This window comes from Truncatella angustata (genome assembly GCF_020726525.1).
Source record: "Truncatella angustata strain MPI-SDFR-AT-0073 chromosome Unknown BKA67scaffold_2, whole genome shotgun sequence".
In the NCBI taxonomy this organism is placed as follows: domain Eukaryota; kingdom Fungi; phylum Ascomycota; class Sordariomycetes; order Amphisphaeriales; family Sporocadaceae; genus Truncatella; species Truncatella angustata.
The window spans coordinates 225336-244847 of NW_025763382.1; the positions used below are offsets into that span (position 1 = coordinate 225336).

The window sequence follows — 19512 nt, forward strand, 5'->3', positions numbered from 1 at the left end:
AAATAGTGCAGTGATTGCACTAATGAGATCTTAGCATCTGGTCCAACAAGACAACCTTACCGTAGACATGATATTCATTTCTTTCGGGCAGCAAACTAAACATGTTGAACCCACTACGTTTTGCTCTCTAATCTTTTAGCTTTATCTCTTCAATACGCTCATGAGGTTGTGGTCCTTCGGAGACAGCCTAAGTCTAAAGTATATACTCCACAAATCAAAGTTTGGAAACGTGCTCTATAGGACTCCACGAGAAGATGATATAATTTATCTCCGATAGCTTTAATTCATAGATATAACTATGGTCAAATCCTCCAAAACACGACTCATTATTTTCTACCTTTTCTCTGTAATATTCAGACCTTCTAGGATAATCGCAATAACTGTTCTTTCGTTCTTGAACAACACTCACACCAGCTCTACTCACATCATTCTACGATTCGTCGTCAAAAGACCCTCATATTTATCGAAGATATGTCTCTTTCTCGTTTGAACTGCACCTGACTGCTTCGCGTTATACAACCATCGAATTTCACGACAACTTCGAGTATGCCATTCACTCCCAGACTGCATCATGTGTCCATTCACCATGTACACTATAGATCCAGTAAAACAACTCTTTCTAGACCTACCGCGGCCTGAGGAATATGAAGCCGAGCTAACAGATGCGGACGAACTTGACAGAGTTTGCTACAAGGCTCTTGTCACATTTCTTCAGCGATCTCAGATCCACGGTTCTCTGCATCCGGAATTCAGGAAAATCTGTAAAATAGCTTACAGGGCCGCAGTGCTTAAATACTTCAATTACTTCGATGAACAGCTCGGTGGGCTCGCATTCATCCAGCCTGAGGTTTTAAGAGGTGATGGCACGACGCAAAACTATTTCCGTTACTGTCACTGGAAGCTCTTAGGGAGGAAGAACCGCGTCGATGCTTCACTCCCCGACGGTCGAGATCAGCTTATGAGTCCCTGGAAGGCTGCACCAACTGAGGAAAGGAGCCTGGTGGCAAGGGCTTTGTCTATATTTTATCTGATCGCTGTTTCGTTCATGGCCGCCACCTATCCCCACGAAATTTTGTCCATTCGTGAGACACCAGGCATGGTCATCGCTACCCAAGGAGAGTGGAGATCAGGACCAGGCGACTTGCGTTGCTTCTCTGATACTTTTTCGCGGGTTGCCATTGCAGGTTTATCCAAATATGCAAAGAAGGCAATGGTGACATACGGTAGATGTGTCGACGTGCTGACGGTACTCAAACCTCTCTTTGACCTACTTCTCGGGCCTTTCTTCGAGGGTGTAGAAGAGGTCGAGTTTGTGCCGAAAGCCATCGACCGTCCAGTCAAGATCATCTGGCCACACGACACCATATACAACTCCTACCGCACCCACCTTGTCGTCCGAACAACTACGCATTCCGGCCACAGGGTCGCCATAGATCCCACCGGATCACAATTCGGCTGGTCAGAGGTGATTACGCCATAGGACCAATATTTGAACCGGAAAGTCCACCAAATCTGCCAGACGGTGGGGACGAGACCGGGGCCACGCAGAGTCCCCATGTCGTCCAATCCGAGTCCTTTGGATTCAAAGACTCAAATTGCTATGGAAAACCTAGCCAAGAAGCTCGTGTTTATATTGGGATTATTCTTGAAAGCGCAGTGGGCTGATGGAGTTGAGGACTTGTTCGAGAATCAGACGACAAATTCAATGAGTGCGAGAAAGTCATACTAACGGAGTGCGAGGGTTGGTGTTCGATTCCGCGAGGACTATGAGATTCCCAGCTGAGTAAATGGGGTTAGTGATTGATAGGTCGAATGGAAATTCATTTGATATCCGCATTTTCTAAGAGTCGCATATAGGTAACAGATTATCCTTTCTAACTGGGCATACTCAAGAGTGTCTCCAGGAAGGTTGTTCCCACTTTATAAAACCTGTTAGATGAACAAAAACATATCATCCGTGAACTTATAAATAAGACTCATTTCGACACAGTCTACGAACCTACACATGTTTCCGGTATTCATTTATGAAGGATAGAAGTGTATATTAGAAGATACGTGCTTGTTAAATTTGCACACTGTAACTGCGCACCTCAAAATTTAACTTTATCATATGTTTGCTGCCGTCAACGCATTGAGGTCGCATATCGGCTGCTCTTTTAAATTGTAAGAAGTAGGCTGAAACTATACAGATTGGCTCAGTTAAAGAGGCTTGATGATGTCGAGCTGATTATCCTGCTGTTTTTCGAAACGTCTGCGATGTTTGAAGAGTCCGTGTGGTGAATTGTTTCTTTTGCCTCTTAGTGCGTAGAATAGCATGCACATTAAAAGGGCATCCCTGGTAGCAGAGTTACTGCAAGTAGAGTTCCTCTTTAAGTGCCAGTGAAGGGTGTTTTCAAAGATGGAGCTGGAGTGTTGAAGTCCTGGCAAAGTGGACTGCTGCTAGCATGGGTAGGTGCATAAAAGCGTCCGACACTATTCTTCGGAAGACAAGCTCGGCACGAATTGTACCTACCCGATCGATTCTTTGTAGCCTAAAGTAAAGGCCTCTTGCTGTGCCTCAAACAAACTGATGTTCATGACGTAGACTCGGCGGGGCACAATCTTGCGTCGGCTATTCTATCTATGAACAAATAACAGCGAAATGTTGTTCTGCTTTCTGATACCGCGACTAATGGGTAATTTTTTGAAAGAACAATTATACCGTCTTGGGCAGTCTATCGCAAATCCTTCTCACTAACCAATTGCAGGTCCTTCCTCGTGGATTTAAGTTATAGATACTGTGTTTAGACGGTATCTTTCAACATTTCTCATTCCCAGGCAACAGAATTCTCCGCCAATGGGGGCAGGAATGTGCTTGCAGGCACTACGTAAGCCGAACTGTCTTCTACACCTCACTATTTAATATGTTCGAGTTGTCATGGAATAGTAATCTCTCATTTATTAAAACTCTGTTCAGATACTCCCAGCAGTCGATATGGCTCCTATCACAAAGTTTACACCAGAGCTTCTGATCACTGTTCCTCGGAGAGGAGCAGTAGTTCCTAACTCTGATGGAACATTGGGGATTTTCCCTCAATCGACACATGTAATAGGTGGAAAGACTTCAAAAGGGTACCAGATTCTGACCGTCGAGACTGGCGAGATTGAGCAATGCATTGTGGATGACAAGACGACGGACGCAGTCTGGCTTGGCCACGACAACAACACCGTATTATACCTCACCCAAGGAGAAGGAGGGTATACTTGGATGAAGACCGTTGATGCAAGAAACCCTTCCGCAGAGCCAAAAGTAATTGACTTCATTGAAGCACCGGTTAGTGACCTCAAGGTCAAGGCATTAAAGGATGGATCGATTGCTTTTGTAGTTGTTGGACTTGTGGATGCAGATGGCACACTCTACAACAGAGAAGAACATGAAACTCCTCACAGTGCCAGAGTTACCGACAGCATCAACCCTCGTGTAGTAAGTAAAATTTTGTTCGCAGTCATAAGAAATGATACCTGACAGCGTGCAACTAGTGGGATTCATATGTTCAGCCGCAGAAACATACGCTCTGGTATTCAACTATGATAAAGGAAGACAGCAAATGGAAACTCAACAAGCCATTGGTAAACGCTCTGGCTGGGACAAAGCTCATTGCACCCCCTTTTATGTACGAGCCTGAAAACCATACGCATCACTTTGACATTGGTGAAAAAGGTATCGTCTTTTCTGCCACAGAAAATGACATTGCCGACCCCACGAATATTGCGCCAAGCAGCATATACTATCTGCCTTTTACTTCGCTATCTACAACTTGCACGCATACACCGAATATGATATTGTTGCAGACGGGTGGCGGCTCACAGTCAAGCTCTTCCCAAGGCTGGTGCTCATATCCAAAATTCAGCCCTGATGGATCTGTAATTGCTTTCCTAAGAGCACCGACCAGAGCATCGTTAAATCCTTCGATATGGGTGAAGTATAATGAGTCACCAAGTGCCGTTGATGTATTTGCAACGATTACCATGAAGAAGTGGGAATTGATACCCAGCGACTTCAAATTCGCAGCTGATGGTCATTCAATCTATATAGAGGCTCAAGACTCTGGTAGAGCTGCCCTATATGGGCTTGATTTGCGACCCAACGCAGTACCTAGTCCTATCATACGCAACGGGTCTGTTTCTTCTTACCATATTCTTTGCCACGATAAGGACGGTACAGAGAAGCTTTTGGTCACAAGTTCTAGTCTGATTGAACCATGGTTCTGCCAGGTAATTCAAGCAAAGGGCTTTGCTGATTTCGAGCCACAGATCTTATCCAACATATCACAGCAAATCAATCTTGGTCTATCACAGGGGCAGATATCGGAGATCCATTTCAAAGGTGCTGGTGATTATACTGTGCATGCATGGGTGATCAAGCCTAACGATTTCGACCCGAACAAGAAATACCCATTGTGTATTCTTGTACATGGAGGGCCTTATAGCGCATGGAATGATGCGTGGAGCACAAGAGTACAATTCGTCCACGCAGAGGTCAGAAAAACAACTCACTGACAATCTATAGTGGAACCCAGCTGTCTGGGCACAGCAGGGATATATTGTTGTAACCCCAAATATTACGGGAAGCCAGGGCTTTGGACTTGATATGGCCGAAGGTAAGTTACAGACGAGACAGCGGGAGAGACTGTATACTGATCTTGATGCAGCTATTCGCAATAGTTGGGGAGGACGTCCCTACGATGATTTGGTCAAGTGCCTTGAGTATGTGAAGGATATTCGAGGCATTGACATGGAGAACGCAGTTGCAGCTGGCAATAGCTATGGTGGCTACATGATGAATTGGATACAGGGACACGAACTTAGCTGCCACGTAAGTCCCCCATCCGACACTGCAACTTATATCTTACACATGGATTCTCAGTTCAAAGCTCTTGTCTGTCACGATGGAATTTTTGATCTCCCGCTGTTCCTCCTAGAGTCTGACACGCTTGCTTCCATGTCCGACGAATTCGGCGGCCCGCCATTTGTGTGGAGTAATCCCGATGGCCTTGAACGCTACAACCCAGCGCGCCCTGAACTTTTGAAGAACTGGAAGACACCGATGCTCGTTATTCACAGTGACAGGGATTATCGCGTTCCGGTCACCAGTGGCATTGCCACGTTTCATGCTTTGAAGGCGTTGGGCACTCCGGCAAGATTCCTGAGTTTCCCAGATGAAAACCATTGGGTATCGAAGGAGGAGAATTCTCTTGAGTGGCACCGCCAGGTTTTCGCGTGGATCAACAAATGGTCGGGAGTAACCGCGAATGGTGGTAACGCTTGAGGATGAAGAATGCTGCAGCGCAGTTCATGCGCCCAATGATTTTGTTGATGTTACTGCATATATTGAATGCCTTATTCCTCGTGGTCAAATACGAAATCATGAGCGCGCCGAGAAGTGAATCTCCTAGGCTTCTAACTAAGTGTGATAATAACCGCAGCAGGATGCAAAGATAGTTTTCACCACAGCACTGCATTGGAAGCTATTAAGGATCGGGACCGACTTAGAAATATGATGATCACGTATAACGCCTTTACGTGGTTTGGATAGCCTCACGAGGATAGTTTCATTGGGATATTTGATAATACATATCCCCCCCTCCCCAATGAACGTCGATCTAGCGTCACCGTAAGACATGTCGCGCCTCAGTTGAATAATTAGGCCTGTTTCGTGGATAGCGTTTCCTAAGACACAATCTATATTATGGGACTCTTCGCCAACTTAAAATATTTTAGTGTAGTCTCGGGGATTCTCAACACACATAGGCGGAGTCTTCAACCCGGGGTCTCTCATGCGAGCGGCCTAAACCTGCGGTGAAACTAGACTGAAATGAATGGAAGGCCAGATAAATGCTCTGATTCCCCCGCCACGGACTACAAGTGCAGTGTAAAATATAGGGATGAAACACAGACTGAGAGGGGAGGCTTGAATGAGCGGGGTCCGTAGCTTCTCTCGTGGGGGTTTAGGATGCAATGAAATTCGGTATCACTCATTAAGAAAAAAGTTGGGCTGAGTCAGGACATTCTGCCGTGAATTTCTCCCGAAAGAACTTTATGAATCAGAATTTCCACATTGATGAACATTACTTAGGTAAACAAGGCTGAGTATTATATAATTCATCGAGACCTTTTAATTATGCTTCCGCTTAATCTACCCGTAAACAAATACATATATATATAGCACGGTTCAGTCAAAGAGAAGTTACGAGCTATTGTCAAACAAACAGCTTCTCCAACCCGGTCACTAATCAAATGGTCGAATCATTCCTATAGTGTGTAGATGCTGCAATGGATGTGCAGTCGATCATCTGCGACTCGAGGGCGTTGTAGTGTGGTCCTGGGGGCATTGGCCGGTTTTGGACGCGGTCCGGATCGAAACTTCATGGACGTCGAGGTCTAGACCCTATATCACTCGCTATTGACCGGATCTGGCCATATTGAAAGAATCGCCTGGAAGATAAGGTAGAGTGGCTGGTGGTAATCTGGCCTATGGCGTCTCGCGTTTTGACGTAGCTCTAAGAACTGCCAAGAAGCAAGAACACCCAATTCACGAAGAGAAGGCAGTAATAAGAGCCTCTATTGTGAAGCCTGCCGATTCCGCCTCCACGTCTTTCCCTTGGCGATCGTAAGGAAGACGCATACGATAGCACTGAAGCCAGTGAATATAGCGAACAAAGTAAAATACCAACCTCTTCCCACAGCCCCGGTCAGCGGCTCCAAGACAGCAGCTGAAGCAGCGCTCAGCCCGCACCGCATCAGCTGACCTGCCGCATATGACGTGCTAGACTTGCTTGGAAACACGTCCACCAGCAGAGCGCTGGCCGTGTGGCTCAGCAGCGTCGAAGAAGCACAGATGAAAAACTGCATCACAAGCAACGCGGCAGGATGGACCTGTCTCTGCACAGCCCAGCCGTAGCCCGCTACGAGGGCCACTTCTAGTGCAACGAACGGTAGGATGCACCGATACCTCGCAGCCTCGAGGGGAAAATCACTGAGTTCCTGTGCTCTTTTTCTGTCGACAGGAAAATTGTGGTTGCGAGCGACGAGGGCAAAGTTTCGGTCAAGCAGCTTTCCAGCGACGATGCCGCCTATCGTCATGCCAGTAAGCCCGGGCAAGAAGGCAAGACCGATCTGGAGATTGTCATAGCCGTAAATGTCGGCATAGATCACAGGAATGGCGACTTGAAAGGTGTAGTAAACGCAATATGACGTTGCAATCATCCACAGTACGGCTGCTGCGTCGGGGTAGAATATGATACGTAGTGACTCAAGCAGCATGGCAGGCCGCCATTCAGTCTTGGGGATCGTTTGATGTTGCGCATGTTCTGGATCCTCTGGTTTGATTGTGCCATATTTCATAATGACACCCCCAGTCCACCAGAGCTTAGAGAGTGTAGGGGGAATGCCGGACCCGTCGCCGACGATGGGTCTCGCGGTCTCAGGCAGAGTCAATCCAATAAGCACAAAACAAGTGAGTGCGACGATGCAGAGGGATAGAAAGACCCACGTATAAGCACCTGTACTCTGAGCCACCACGCCTCCTATCACCGGCCCAATAGCAGAGATCCCATTACAAGTAGAGAGCATGGGACCCAGCATGCGCCCGCGTTCGGACACTACAGCGACATCCGCCACAATGCCGTAGGCAATTGCTGGCGTGGCCGACCCGCCGACGCTCTGCAATGCACGGAGTGCAAGAAGCACACCGTAGCTGTCGCGGTTGACGGCAAGACCCAGGCTGGCACAGGCATACAATGCCACCAGGCCAAGGAGCATGGGACGCCGCCCGAAAGAGTCGGCCAGTGACGCGAATACGGGCGGGGTAAGACCCTGGCATACGGCGTATAGCGTCACCGTGAGGTTGATGGCCTGAACCGACACCGAAAATTCTCGGCTCAACAGGGGAATGAGAGGGAAGTAGATAGTTGCCGTGAGAGTCGAGAGAATTATAATGAAGCCCAAGAAGTAAGTCAAATAGAATTGCATCGAACTCGTGAAGACCGAGTAGTCACGTGTGTCGATGTCGTTTCGCAGGTCCTCCTGGGGGGCATACGTTTCGCGTGACATTTCCATGACCAATCTCAATCTTGAGACCTTCAAGATAGCTTTGTTCTGAGGGTTTGTTTTCGTTGACAAAGCATTCACTGCTTGCTCGCTATCGTAGTATCTAAGGTGTGGGGTGCGTAGCCTGTTCCCATCATTGGTTGTCATCATCCCAACCACATCGTCCGATGTGACCAGATCTAGCGAGTCTGCACGCCTTATTACAGTCTGTAGAGCGCTATTAAGGCTTGTATTGTGCAAAACCATCTTACATGATTATTATGACTATGGCGCAATTGCAACGCACACACACACATAAATATATATATATATATATTACACACGTTACACATATTCAAACTAGCGACTTGGAGGCAGTCTTGCTTGTATTAATGTGACTTCATAGTCACTAACGAGACGAATAACTGAGTCAAGATAAGTCTTCCTCGGTTGGAGCTATCGTGCTTCAATACATTATACCAACCGACGCGTACCGGCGGCCTGTGTTTTTCCCGGCGCATTGCCCATGCACTTACAAAGCACAAAAGCAGCGACAGTCGGTGGATGCTAGTTGATATATAGCTTTCATTTGAGATACATGTAATTCTTCTTTGGAGTATCACAAAAGTCCGTCTGCAAGGTGTGGAGGGATACTTGCACCTGTAATAGAAGGGTCGATTAATGCATCATATTTCTCAATCCCATCAATGGGTGCATTTTTTTTTGCAAAGATAGCACATATTGTTATATGTCCTTTGCAATGCCATGTCAGCTTTTACTGCATGATGATAATATATCCAGGGTAAGGAATGAACTAACGTCTTTCTCAACATGCTCCCCGGGTGCCCAGCCAAATAATTGATGGCCCCTTTCAGAGAATAGAGCCGGTTCCGGTCGTCGAACTCACTGGTCGGGGCCGAGGCTGAGAAATTCTGCAATTAATGCCGTGTGTAAACTTTGGCCCGGAAGACCGAGCTGAACTCGCAGCACCAATGGCCCAGCTCCATTTCGTTGTGGGCAAAGTAGGATCCCACATCAAAAAGGATGCTGTCGCCGGTCTTCACGTTGATCCCCATGTTGCCCTCCCATAGATCGCCGTGGGGGATTCATGGTTTGAGTTGCTGTCATCCTCCTGGAGCGTTCTCAGCAGCCTTGGAATGACAACAGCGACTACCCGCTAAGTCGCTCGCTCCATTTCTGGCCACGGACCGCTGGCCTCTAGATCGCGTTCGCATACGCCGAGCAGTAATTGACGGTAAAACTCGGCCCAGATGTCCTGCTAGTCCACCATGTGAGCAACTTGGCCATCGCAAGTTTGGGCGGCAAATCCAAACTGCCCCGTTGGTGATTCGCCAAGCTTATGCAGTTGAGAAAGTCTCTTGGTGAACTCGGCTGGGTCAGGGGCGGTAGTGACGTCCATGTCGACGAACTCTGAGAGGTAGAAGTAGGTAGGCGGATTCTGGACCTTGTACTTTCCGAATCCGTACGGCTTGGGCAGAAAGTTTTTCATCACACCAAAGACTATCTTGGACGATTCATACTCACCCCTCAGCATAATCTTCCCATGATCCTCAAACGCCACCTAATGCAGCAAGTTACAAAACGCTCTTTTTAATAGGACAAAGTGAGATCGGTACCTTCAAGAAGTAGCTCTGCTCTTCTCCATCAACCTCCAATGCTATGACCCGTCCAGTGATCGTCCAGGGGCTTGTACCAAAATGTTCTACGGACAGAAACGTGGAGTCATCTGGAAGAACTGTTGGTTGGAGTCAGCGTTTTCCGAGAAAAATTAACGACGTTGAGGTACAGGTTTCGCACCTTCGACCACTGCTTCGTCCATTGGAAAGATGCCATCGAGCTGTCTAAGCCTTTATTTGATGGTGAGGTATTTATATTGTCGCCCACACGCACAATGTCAACCTTACTTACGCTGCCAATCAACGTCTCGTTATCGTCCGCCAGAAACGGCTTGAAGTCCATCTTAATCCCCATGGAGTTGGCCGTGGGATTGATGTCTGCCAGTATGTACCAGGCTCCGAATTACTGGTTGCGGCCCGAAATGGGAACCGCGCGAGAAGTAATAGACAGCGGCTGTACGGCTCAAATTGTGAGATAGTGAGAGGGAGGAAGATATTTGATTGCGTGAACGGTGAACAGCGCATTTTAAGACTGTCCGAGGGGTTTTGTTTGTCTGTATTAGTTATTGCGCATGTTTTGAGTAGGGATGAATCTTGTCTGTAGTATATGACACCCCTCGCTGCTTTGCATGGCGGAAATAATGGGAAACGATTGGGCGTTAATGATTTGTGTCACCAATGACGGCCCGTGGCGCGCTCCATCAAGCGGCCCTTCGTACCCTTCCGACGGTAGTTCCATAGGCGCCCCTGTCTTCCAATGATAGCTGTGGTCGGCCTTATGCGAGGCCCTGGCGCAGGTCGACTCGAAAGATGGCGGAATCTCAGCCCCCTTGGTGCTTCCTCCTATCGCATTCTCTCTGGGCGTTTGAGGCTTGTCAGCATCGTTCAATCGCAAGGATTGAGCTGTACAATGCACGGCCCTTTCTGAGTATGCCCCGTCCACGGAGAACAAAACACTCGTTCTACCTGTGTTTTCAATGATTAAACAATTCATGTTCCCCCGCCGATTACTTTACCCTGCTCAAGAAGTGGCACAAGGCTAGCACCCGCCAACCTCAAACGACAGGTTGCCAACTTGGGGTCAGCAGGCACGGACGGCGCCTTTTCCCAAGCCGCTAGGTAGTCAGGATGGTTAGTGTATCCTGTGCAGAAGAAATCGTCTTTCTCCCCGGGGACCAAGATCACCATGAAAAGAATGAGCATTTTTGCTAACGATGAGCCGACGCTGTTCAGCACATCAAGCGATTTAGCTGGCGGAAAAAGCGGGGTGACCATGAAGCAAGCCGGAATCCCGCCCATGCCACACTTCACGTTAGACACAATGATGCTCCCGTTGAAGACAATGAGACTACTACAAATTCCACGAGGTCAGTGGTCAATCCAAGAGGCTTGATTATTCGACAGCTCTCAGAAAACCCTACCCGCAGGATTGAGAGCCGCGCACATGACCCACTGGGTCTCAAGGTCATCTATAGGCCACCCAGCGAGCGTCGGGCTGATGTCGTCTTCATTCACGGCTTGGGCGGAAGTAGTCGTATGACCTGGTCGCTAAATAGAGACCTGAATTACTTCTGGCCTCTCCAGTTTCTGCCACAGGAAGCAGATATAAGAGACACGCGCATCTTGTCCTTCGGCTACAATGCAGACTTCCGCCCGGGCAGTGGTAAGACTAAGGCCTCGATTCTCGACTTTTCTAAGGATCTTCTCTATGATCTAAAGTTCGCCCAGGACGAGTCAGGTGCGGAAATATGTGACCTGAAGATGGGAGAGGTGGCTATCCTTGCGTCCATTCGACGAGATGCTACTACAATTTGAAAGCTGACTGTAGGCCAGAAACCTATCATATTCGTTGTCCATTCGATGGGCGGGCTATTGATCAAAGAGGTGCTCGGAGTCCCCTTCAGCTTGATATAAGATCAGTTCGTGGGACAGTGTACTGACCATCGTCTCAGGCATATCTACAGGGGCAGAATGATCCAACGTACCAAGACATCGTCAAAGCCATAACGTCAATAATCTTTCTGTCGACTCCTCACCGTGGAACGCATCTAGCTGAGACGTTGAATCGAATTCTCCAAGTGTCTTTTGTAACGAGTCCTATGCAGTTCATCGCGGAACTAATTGAAGGTTCCCAGACGCTCCAGAAGTTGAATGAGCAATTCCGTCACGTAGCTCCAAAGCTCCGCATAGTGTCATTTTATGAGACCCGCCCAACGCCAATCGCTAAGAAAGCCCATGTTGTAAGATCGCATCTCTCTCTTTTGGGGTTCGTAATTCCATTGACATCCATTTCCTGTAGATGGTGCTCGAAAAGGATTCCTCTGTGCTGGGTTACCCAGGAGAGATATCCAAGCCGCTCGACGCTGATCACCATGGGGTCTGCAAATATGAAAGTCGTGATGATCCGAGATACGTGACTGTTCGGAACGCTCTGAAGTCTCTGATTGGGAAAGCTGACCCATCACGTATGTGCCGATCTGCTCATTCGTGTTTCTCATGCGTGGTAACACCACTGCTAACAGTCGCAGAAGCACCTGCGCAGATTCTCGGAAAGGACACAGCATCCAACTTTCAAGCCTATCTGGATGTTGCCGAGTCACCAGAGAAGGACTATAACTTCTTTCGCGATCAATGGGTTAATGGGACGTGCGCATGGCTTTTGAGTCATGAGGCATTTGAATCCTGGATCAACGCCAATGACCATCAAGCCCGTCTCCTATGGATTCATGGGAACGCTGCTTCGGGGAAGTCGGTCCTCTCATCGTTCGTGGTCGAACACCTCGTTCAATCAGGCTTGTTATGTGGCTACTTCTTTGTCCGTTACAGCGACCTAAAAAAGCGAGCTCCAAGCCTCATCTTGCGCTCGATTGCCTGCCAGATAGCTGCGAACGTCCCTGCATATGCCGAGAAAATCCGTGAGTTGGAAGCAGTGGCACCACATCTAAAAACAGCACACTTTCGGCTGGTATGGCAGTCATTGTACAAGCAAATTTTGTTGCAGCTGCCAAAAGACCAGCCAATCTACCTCGTCCTCGATGGCCTCGACGAGGCCGACCATCCAGGTAATCTAATAAAACTATTTGGCGATCTTCAATTAATCTCTTGGCCATTGCGAATCCTTTTGGTCAGTCGGAAAACGCACGAAATCTCATCCGCTTGGCTAAGGCTAGGCCGTCACGTTCATACTGAAACAATTCCGCTTGAAGGCAATAGCGAGGATTTCCGTTCGTACATAAGTCAAGAAATGGACATGGCGGATGACGAGGCCTATCGAGAAGAAGTCACGCAAAGGCTGCTTGAACGTGCAAGGGGAAATTTTCTTTGGGTCCATCTGACCGTCCAGAAGATTAATGGTTGTTACACGACCAAGGATATAGAGGAGGCGCTGACAAATCTCCCCCCGGGCATGGAAAACCTTTACAATCGAATGGCGCAAGCAGTCCAAGCACAAGCAAGCAAGGATGGCCACAGACTTGGGATGAGTATCCTAGGCTGGGCGGCCTGTGCACAACGCTTGCTCAGTGTGGACGAACTCGGGGATGCTCTTAGCAGTGAGGGGTTGATCGAGATGCACAGAACCATCGGAAACCTCTGTGGTGGTTTTGTGGTCGTCGATATTGAAGGAAAGGTCTCTATGGTGCATGAAACAGCACGTGATTACTTGATGCGTGCGGATCAAGGCCCCGAGCGGCCTTTTTTGGTGGACAAAAAGGCGTCCCATATGGCACTGTTCCAGCGGTGCATTACGCGTCTCACGGATCCTGCACTTCGAAGTCTTATCACAAGGAATAGACCACCAGGCTTGCTTGACTATGCAGCGTCGTACTGGTTCATACATCTTTCTCATTGCAACTTTATGGATCCACATGTTCTCTCCACAACGGCGAAGTTCTTTAAAGGCCGTCACATTCTGACTTGGATTAGCATTGCCGCCACAGCGCAACAGCTCAAAACTTTGGTTGTCGCTTCGCGCTACCTCACAGACATTGTTCAGAAGTTGCGTCGAGCAGAGAGTGGAATGCCGCTGGACTTCCGTCAAGCCATCGACGTGATTGATGGCTGGGCGACCGACATGGTCAAGATTGTAGGGAAATTTGGTGACCGCCTAATAAAATACCCAGATTCTATCCTCAAACTAATACCACCATTTTGCCCGGAGACCTCGATGATTTACCAGCAGTTTGGCCGTAGAGAAAGCAAGTCACTGCAAGTAAGCTTCTCTGGCAATAGTACCTGGGATGACTGCCTTGCCCGGTTCTCCATGGACGAAGGACTTGTAGCATCCGCCGTGGTGACTGGAGGCAGTCACATCGCCATTCTTGCGACGGTCCGATGTACTAGTCATATTTACCTATACAACTCACACACGTTTGAGAGGCAAAGATGTATGAACCATCCGGAAAGAGTCTTCAACATTCACTTGGATCGCTCTGGCAAAGTGTTGGTTAGTTATGGGTACCTGACAACAAGGGTGTGGGACGTCACAAATGGGAAATGCCTGAAGGTTTTGACAAATCCAGACCGACGACCCAAGCCCCACACCATGGTGTTTTTCGATGAAGGCAAGCGCTTTATTATTGGGAGCGAAGACAGATGCGTTCGTTCCTTCTCACTAGACGCAGAAGATGATGAAGGGTGGAAGGAGATAGTTCAGATCGAGGAGCAGAACCTAGAGAACACTATGCTCAACTTCCCTATGTGCTCTGCATTGAGTCCGGATGGCACAATGATTGCTTACGGGTACCGTGCGTACCCCATGACAGTCTGGGAGCTAGAACCTGCCAATCTGATCGCCCACTGCAGCTTAGAGCTTGACTCGACGGATATGACGATTCAGGAAAATACGTTCGGGGAGGTTTTCCGGGTCGCTTGGCATCCCTTGAGTGACGACCGGGAGGTCTTTGGCCTTACTCAAGTGGGACTCTTGTTCAAATGGAGCCCCTACGAGGATGTGCCCAGCGCGACAGTTAATACTACGGCACATAACATGGCCGTGAGCGAAGATGGAGTACTCATCGCGACAGGGGACGCCTTAGGCACCGTCAAGGTGTTTGCCACCGCCGATCTGTCCATGCTTTACCAACTCTCATCGCAAGATCCTGTCATGAGCATCATCTTCAGCACAGACTCGAGACGACTATATGACGTGCGCGGCAGTTATGGCAATGTGTGGCAGCCGAACACGTTAGCTAGGATCGCCGATACTTCAGAGTACCCCGACCATAACAGTGATTCGATTAGCGAGGTAGAGAGCTTCGCCGGGAACTCGCTACAGCCCGAGCACCATACTGTCAGGACTGATAATGTGATCACCATCGCAGGACAATCCGTCGGATCACTGTACTGTTACGGTACCGAGGATGGGATCGCAGCGCTTTGCGAGGTCGGTTGTGGCAAGATTATGGAGCTGGAACGACTGGAAAGCTTTATGCCTATCGAGCAGGTAGCTTGGTCAGTTGATGGGAAGCTCGTGTGCATTGCTCAACTAGGAGGAAAACTGAGCATCAAGAGAGTCCTGCGGGCTGGTGTAAATGGAGGCTCAGTAGAGGTCCAGCAACAATTGGAGCTTCAGCTTCCACCAGACCACGGGCACATCACCCAGCTCATCTTCCACAGCACGAGATACCAACTCCTGATTTCAACACCGAAAAGGCTATTCCTGCTGGACATAGTATCAAGTGGGTTGAAGCAGACCGACCTATCCCAGGACATCCGTGTTCGTTGGGTATCGCACTCGGCGCTCCCCGACTACTTGCTGGGCTTCGATAGCACTAAAATGCACATTTACGAGTGGAGTAGTCTGAAGCAGCTCATTTCGGAGACACGAACATACTTTCCGCCCCGTACTGAGAGTCGCACCTCAACCTTGCCGACAGGTCCCAGTCTGTTCAGGAGCGGAACTAGTTTAAAGGCGGAGCACGATTTCTTGGGGAGGCTGGTAGCGTCAGACACTGACTCATCAAATATCCTGCTCCAGTTATGGTCATCATATACTTTGGACCAGGTTAAACCTGAATATCTTATCTTTGATGTGGACGAAGTAGTCAAGTCTTGTAACGAGATTGGGGACGATACCTTGCCGAATAAGTCCGGAGATGCTAGACAGCTCTCGTACTCCTTGCTTCCGACTGAGGTGGCGTCGTGCATACGAGAACCCCTCGCGTGCCTTTCCCGGGGGAGATTAGTCTTCCTCGACATCGATCGCTGGATCTGCACGTGGAGATTACCGTCGGCCGTATCCCGCGCCAGCAGAGTCCCGACACGGGGAGGAGGAGGATTCAGGAGAGCTGGTGGGGACAAAGTGAGCTCGCATTCTATGGATATAAATGGAGTCGAAATGCACTACTTCTTGCCTGGTGACTGGGTCACGGCCGACGAGGCTCACCTCTGTGAAGTCATGACTGATGGAACGTTGCTGTGCCCTCGGCATGGGGATGTTGCGGCCGTTCAGTGTGCGAGGCTACGATCGTAAATGTGCGTTTATCGTTTTGTAGAAGAGCACAGTAATACGACCTTTAGACTCTCAGTTCAATCCTATAGACGCTCTGATACATCAAATAGCTACTTAGTTACTGACAAGGTTTTACATGAAAGTGTTAGCCCTATTTGCATCATAAAGCACTTGGCTGGCAATTCGGGTGCTCTCGATGGAGGATGGAGACTCATCTGTCTCACTCGCGATAACAAGAACCGAAACAGCCATATTTATGTATTCAATGCATTTTGTTCGCTTAACAGCCTCTAACATCCAGGCAACTATATTTCGCAGTCTTATCTAGTCTCGTGTGAAATCTGTATATTTAGAAGATTGCTATTCCGTGAATTCTTTAGATGGCGATGTTCGAAAGTATATCCTTAAAACCATTTCTCGTTGTTTCTTTCTGACCCACCAGTAGTTGACCAATTGAGTCGCGGAACGAGTATCATTGGGCAGAGCCATAAAGCGCTCCAGCAGTGCTGTCTAGCTTACATGAGTATGGAGAGTCTAGCCGAGTTGAACGAGCCCATTTATTGAATTTAAATCTCCATTTCTCGCGGACTCTAGTGGGGGCATTAGTCACAATACCGAGATATGTATATGCAAGTTCTCCGGCGTGCTTCGAAGCCTTTGCAGAATCATACCTACATGCCACAAAACTCATAGAGCTCAGGACTTATTAATGCCGGGAATTCTACTTCCGGCCCATGAAAGTTGGCAAGATCCATTCTGCCAAGTTAATATGTAGTTTTGGTCTCCTCTATTTCGATTTGCTCGAGGGAGCAGAACAGCATGTATAGTCATACGTGTCGCCTCAATAGCGAAATAAGATCAGAAAAGATTATCGATATTTGCATCTTCTAATCCATCTTGTCTCACAGTATCTGTACTTCGTTATGCCGAACCATATGTATATTTTTATATCTTTTCAAATGAAACATGTTTGAGGAATGGATCGAAAGTCCGAAAGTGCAACTCTGCCCCGCATTTACGAGGGCATCAAAAGTGAGGCTGCGGCGAAGGAGTATGCACAGCCTTCTTGAACGAGGCGGCTGCATTCATGTTGATTCAGCATATTCTATTTATCTGTCCGATCGCTCTGCGGTAGGACCTCGCTGGTATCGCTATATAAGTAACTGTCAATGACCTGCCCACGTCTCCGCTTCTTGAATCAATGCTCAAACTATATCTTGGAACAACCCCCCCTCTTCTCTTGCTTAGCACTCATCATGATTTTCTTGAATCAGTCGCGTAGCCAGTCTGAAGCACAAGATGGACTAGCCATCGACACAGAGGAAACTCTAGTCTTCTCTTACCAGAAGCTTAGTAGCGCAAACAGTATTCGTCTGTTGACAATTGAGCCATCCGAATGCGGCAACGATCCACAATGGGAACCTTGTCTGCTGTTGAGTTTGGCCAAAAGCCCAACTATTACGCATTATCCTACATGTGGGGTAACAAAAGCAAAAAATCCCAATTATCCTCAACGGTGATCAGTTCTTGATTGGCCAAAACCTATACGTAGCTCTTCGTTACATGCGGAACCAGAAAAGAGAACTCCCATTCTGGGTTGACGCTATTTGCATTAATCAGAATGATCTTCCGGAGCGTAACCACCAGCTGCAAATCATGCATCATATCTACTTCGGGGCAAACACCGTGGTTATATGGTTGGGTAATCAGGACTCGATGTCGCGAGGGATGCTGGGAAACTCAAAAATGCAGTAATCCCGATGTAACAAGTATCGCACAGCCTGAAGCCGGCACTGCGACCCTTGCAGAAACTTCCCCTTGGCAGGAGCCAAACAATACGATGATTCAACAGAATGAATTCCAACTGGCGGAAAGGCTGTATAGTGATGAGTACTGGCATCGACTGTGGATCATTCAAGAGGTTGCGCAAGCTTATTAATTAAAGGTATGTTGTGGCCAGTCAGGTCCACTACCGTGGGAGTCTTTCATAACTCTCATGAAAATGCACGACGTCGGAAGTGACGGACCTCTAAAGTTGGAACATCTTCATCAAAAACGGTTTATAGATGACTGTAATCTGTGGAGACTATTGTCGGATTATTAAGAAGCCGAATGTGAAGAGCCAAGGGACAAGATATATGGACTTGTAAGCCTCGCAACCGACAACCATGATTTTCCTGCCATGAATTACGACAAATCCCTCGTCGAGGTTTGGACCGATGTGATGTAGTTCATAAATCAGCAAGAGAAGCTTTCGGAATCAGAAATTCTTTCCTTTGGCGCCCTGGTCAAACTCCTCCTACTAGGTTAGGACAATACAGCCGTGTTCCAAGTTCTCCGACCAGAGGAGAAACCCAAGACCAGTCTATGTATACAGTTGGGAGCTCAGATCCGAAAGTATTTAAGATTGACGGCTCTGTCATTGGCAGTATTGAATATGTCGGAACCTCCGTTACCAATATGTTCGCAAATCTGGAAAATGAAATTGTGTGGAGGGGAAAAGTATAAACCAACTACCCAGACGCGTTAGGGAGAGCCAGGTTAGAGAGCAGAAAACTTCTTCACGCCATATTTCACGCACCTCAGAAGCAGGCATGTTTCAACCATGTGAGCGCTTTGCATTGGGTAGAGCGGGTTTCAAGCCGGCGTAATGGGATTTCCGCCACAAAAGATGAGGAGGAAAGTGCATTAAGCCATTACCTTCGAACTAATGCCAGCCCTCGAAAGAATGAGCAACTTAAAGACACGTCATTGATCGATCTTGTTAATAACGAGCCACGTCTTATCCAACTCCGATCTCGGAACCCTGCAATGCCGTGTAACATGGGGATTGCATCGTGTTAAGCCAAAGAAGGTGATCTAATAGTGATGGTACCGAATATCGACCATGCTGTCATCGTACGACCTCATACGCAAGGGTCTACCCAAACAAGCGTAGCGAAGCTACAAGTATACGGAGCTGCTTTACTCACCGAGGAAGTGGCACGGAATCATGTTGATAACAAGCAGGATTTGGAGGGCATTGATGGTCGGGATTCTTTGACAATCCAAATGGATGCTGCTACTTTGTTCGTTCTTTTAAGTTGAGAGGATACGTTCTGAGTACAAAACTTATAGTTCATCGCTTTTGATAAGATATATTCTAATTCAGTTCTTTTTCTTTCTGATAAACACTCAAAGTGGCCTCGTCTAAAAATGGACCAGATATTCCAAATTATTAAGTGGTGAAATTGGGTTTAAAAAGAAAGAAAAAAGGAAAAACAGAAAACCTATAGCTTATACGCCCTGAAGCGCAATCAATAACAACGAAAGTACCCGAGGTATAAAAGGCTAATATTAATTATTAATCGAACTTGA

At 47.8% G+C, this 19512-nt stretch overlaps 5 protein-coding genes across 5 annotated transcripts; 3 read left to right on the plus strand and 2 right to left on the minus strand.

Moving 5' to 3' along the window:
* Positions 1–586: 586 nt before the first annotated feature.
* On the plus strand, positions 587–1480 carry BKA67DRAFT_642432 (uncharacterized protein; the record flags this gene model as incomplete). The annotated part of the gene is made up of 1 exon (XM_046105802.1): positions 587–1480. The coding sequence occupies one exon, from the start codon at positions 587–589 to the stop codon at positions 1478–1480; it is 894 nt and encodes a 297-aa protein (XP_045960498.1).
* Positions 1481–2511: 1031 nt separating this feature from the next.
* On the plus strand, positions 2512–5555 carry BKA67DRAFT_551397 (prolyl oligopeptidase). The gene is made up of 6 exons (XM_046101741.1): positions 2512–2867; positions 2957–3463; positions 3520–4497; positions 4550–4640; positions 4692–4855; positions 4907–5555. Exons 2-6 carry the CDS (start codon positions 2975–2977, stop codon positions 5306–5308), a joined length of 2124 nt encoding a protein of 707 aa, XP_045960499.1. The 5' UTR covers positions 2512–2867; positions 2957–2974; the 3' UTR covers positions 5309–5555.
* A 580-nt stretch (positions 5556–6135) lies between these two features.
* Positions 6136–8147, minus strand: BKA67DRAFT_551399 (major facilitator superfamily domain-containing protein). The gene has a single exon (XM_046101742.1). The coding sequence runs from the start codon at positions 8095–8097 to the stop codon at positions 6601–6603; it is 1497 nt and encodes a 498-aa protein (XP_045960500.1). The 5' UTR covers positions 8098–8147; the 3' UTR covers positions 6136–6600.
* A 1199-nt stretch (positions 8148–9346) lies between these two features.
* On the minus strand, positions 9347–9907 carry BKA67DRAFT_531549 (uncharacterized protein; the record flags this gene model as incomplete). Its single annotated transcript, XM_046099395.1, has 3 exons — positions 9347–9649; positions 9705–9823; positions 9886–9907. The coding sequence occupies 3 exons, from the start codon at positions 9905–9907 to the stop codon at positions 9347–9349; spliced, it is 444 nt and encodes a 147-aa protein (XP_045960501.1).
* Positions 9908–11129: 1222 nt separating this feature from the next.
* On the plus strand, positions 11130–16421 carry BKA67DRAFT_551404 (uncharacterized protein). Its single transcript, XM_046101743.1, has 5 exons — positions 11130–11474; positions 11538–11588; positions 11657–11944; positions 12004–12169; positions 12236–16421. Exons 1-5 carry the CDS (start codon positions 11241–11243, stop codon positions 16174–16176), a joined length of 4680 nt encoding a protein of 1559 aa, XP_045960502.1. The 5' UTR covers positions 11130–11240; the 3' UTR covers positions 16177–16421.
* The last annotated feature ends 3091 nt before the right edge of the window (positions 16422–19512 follow it).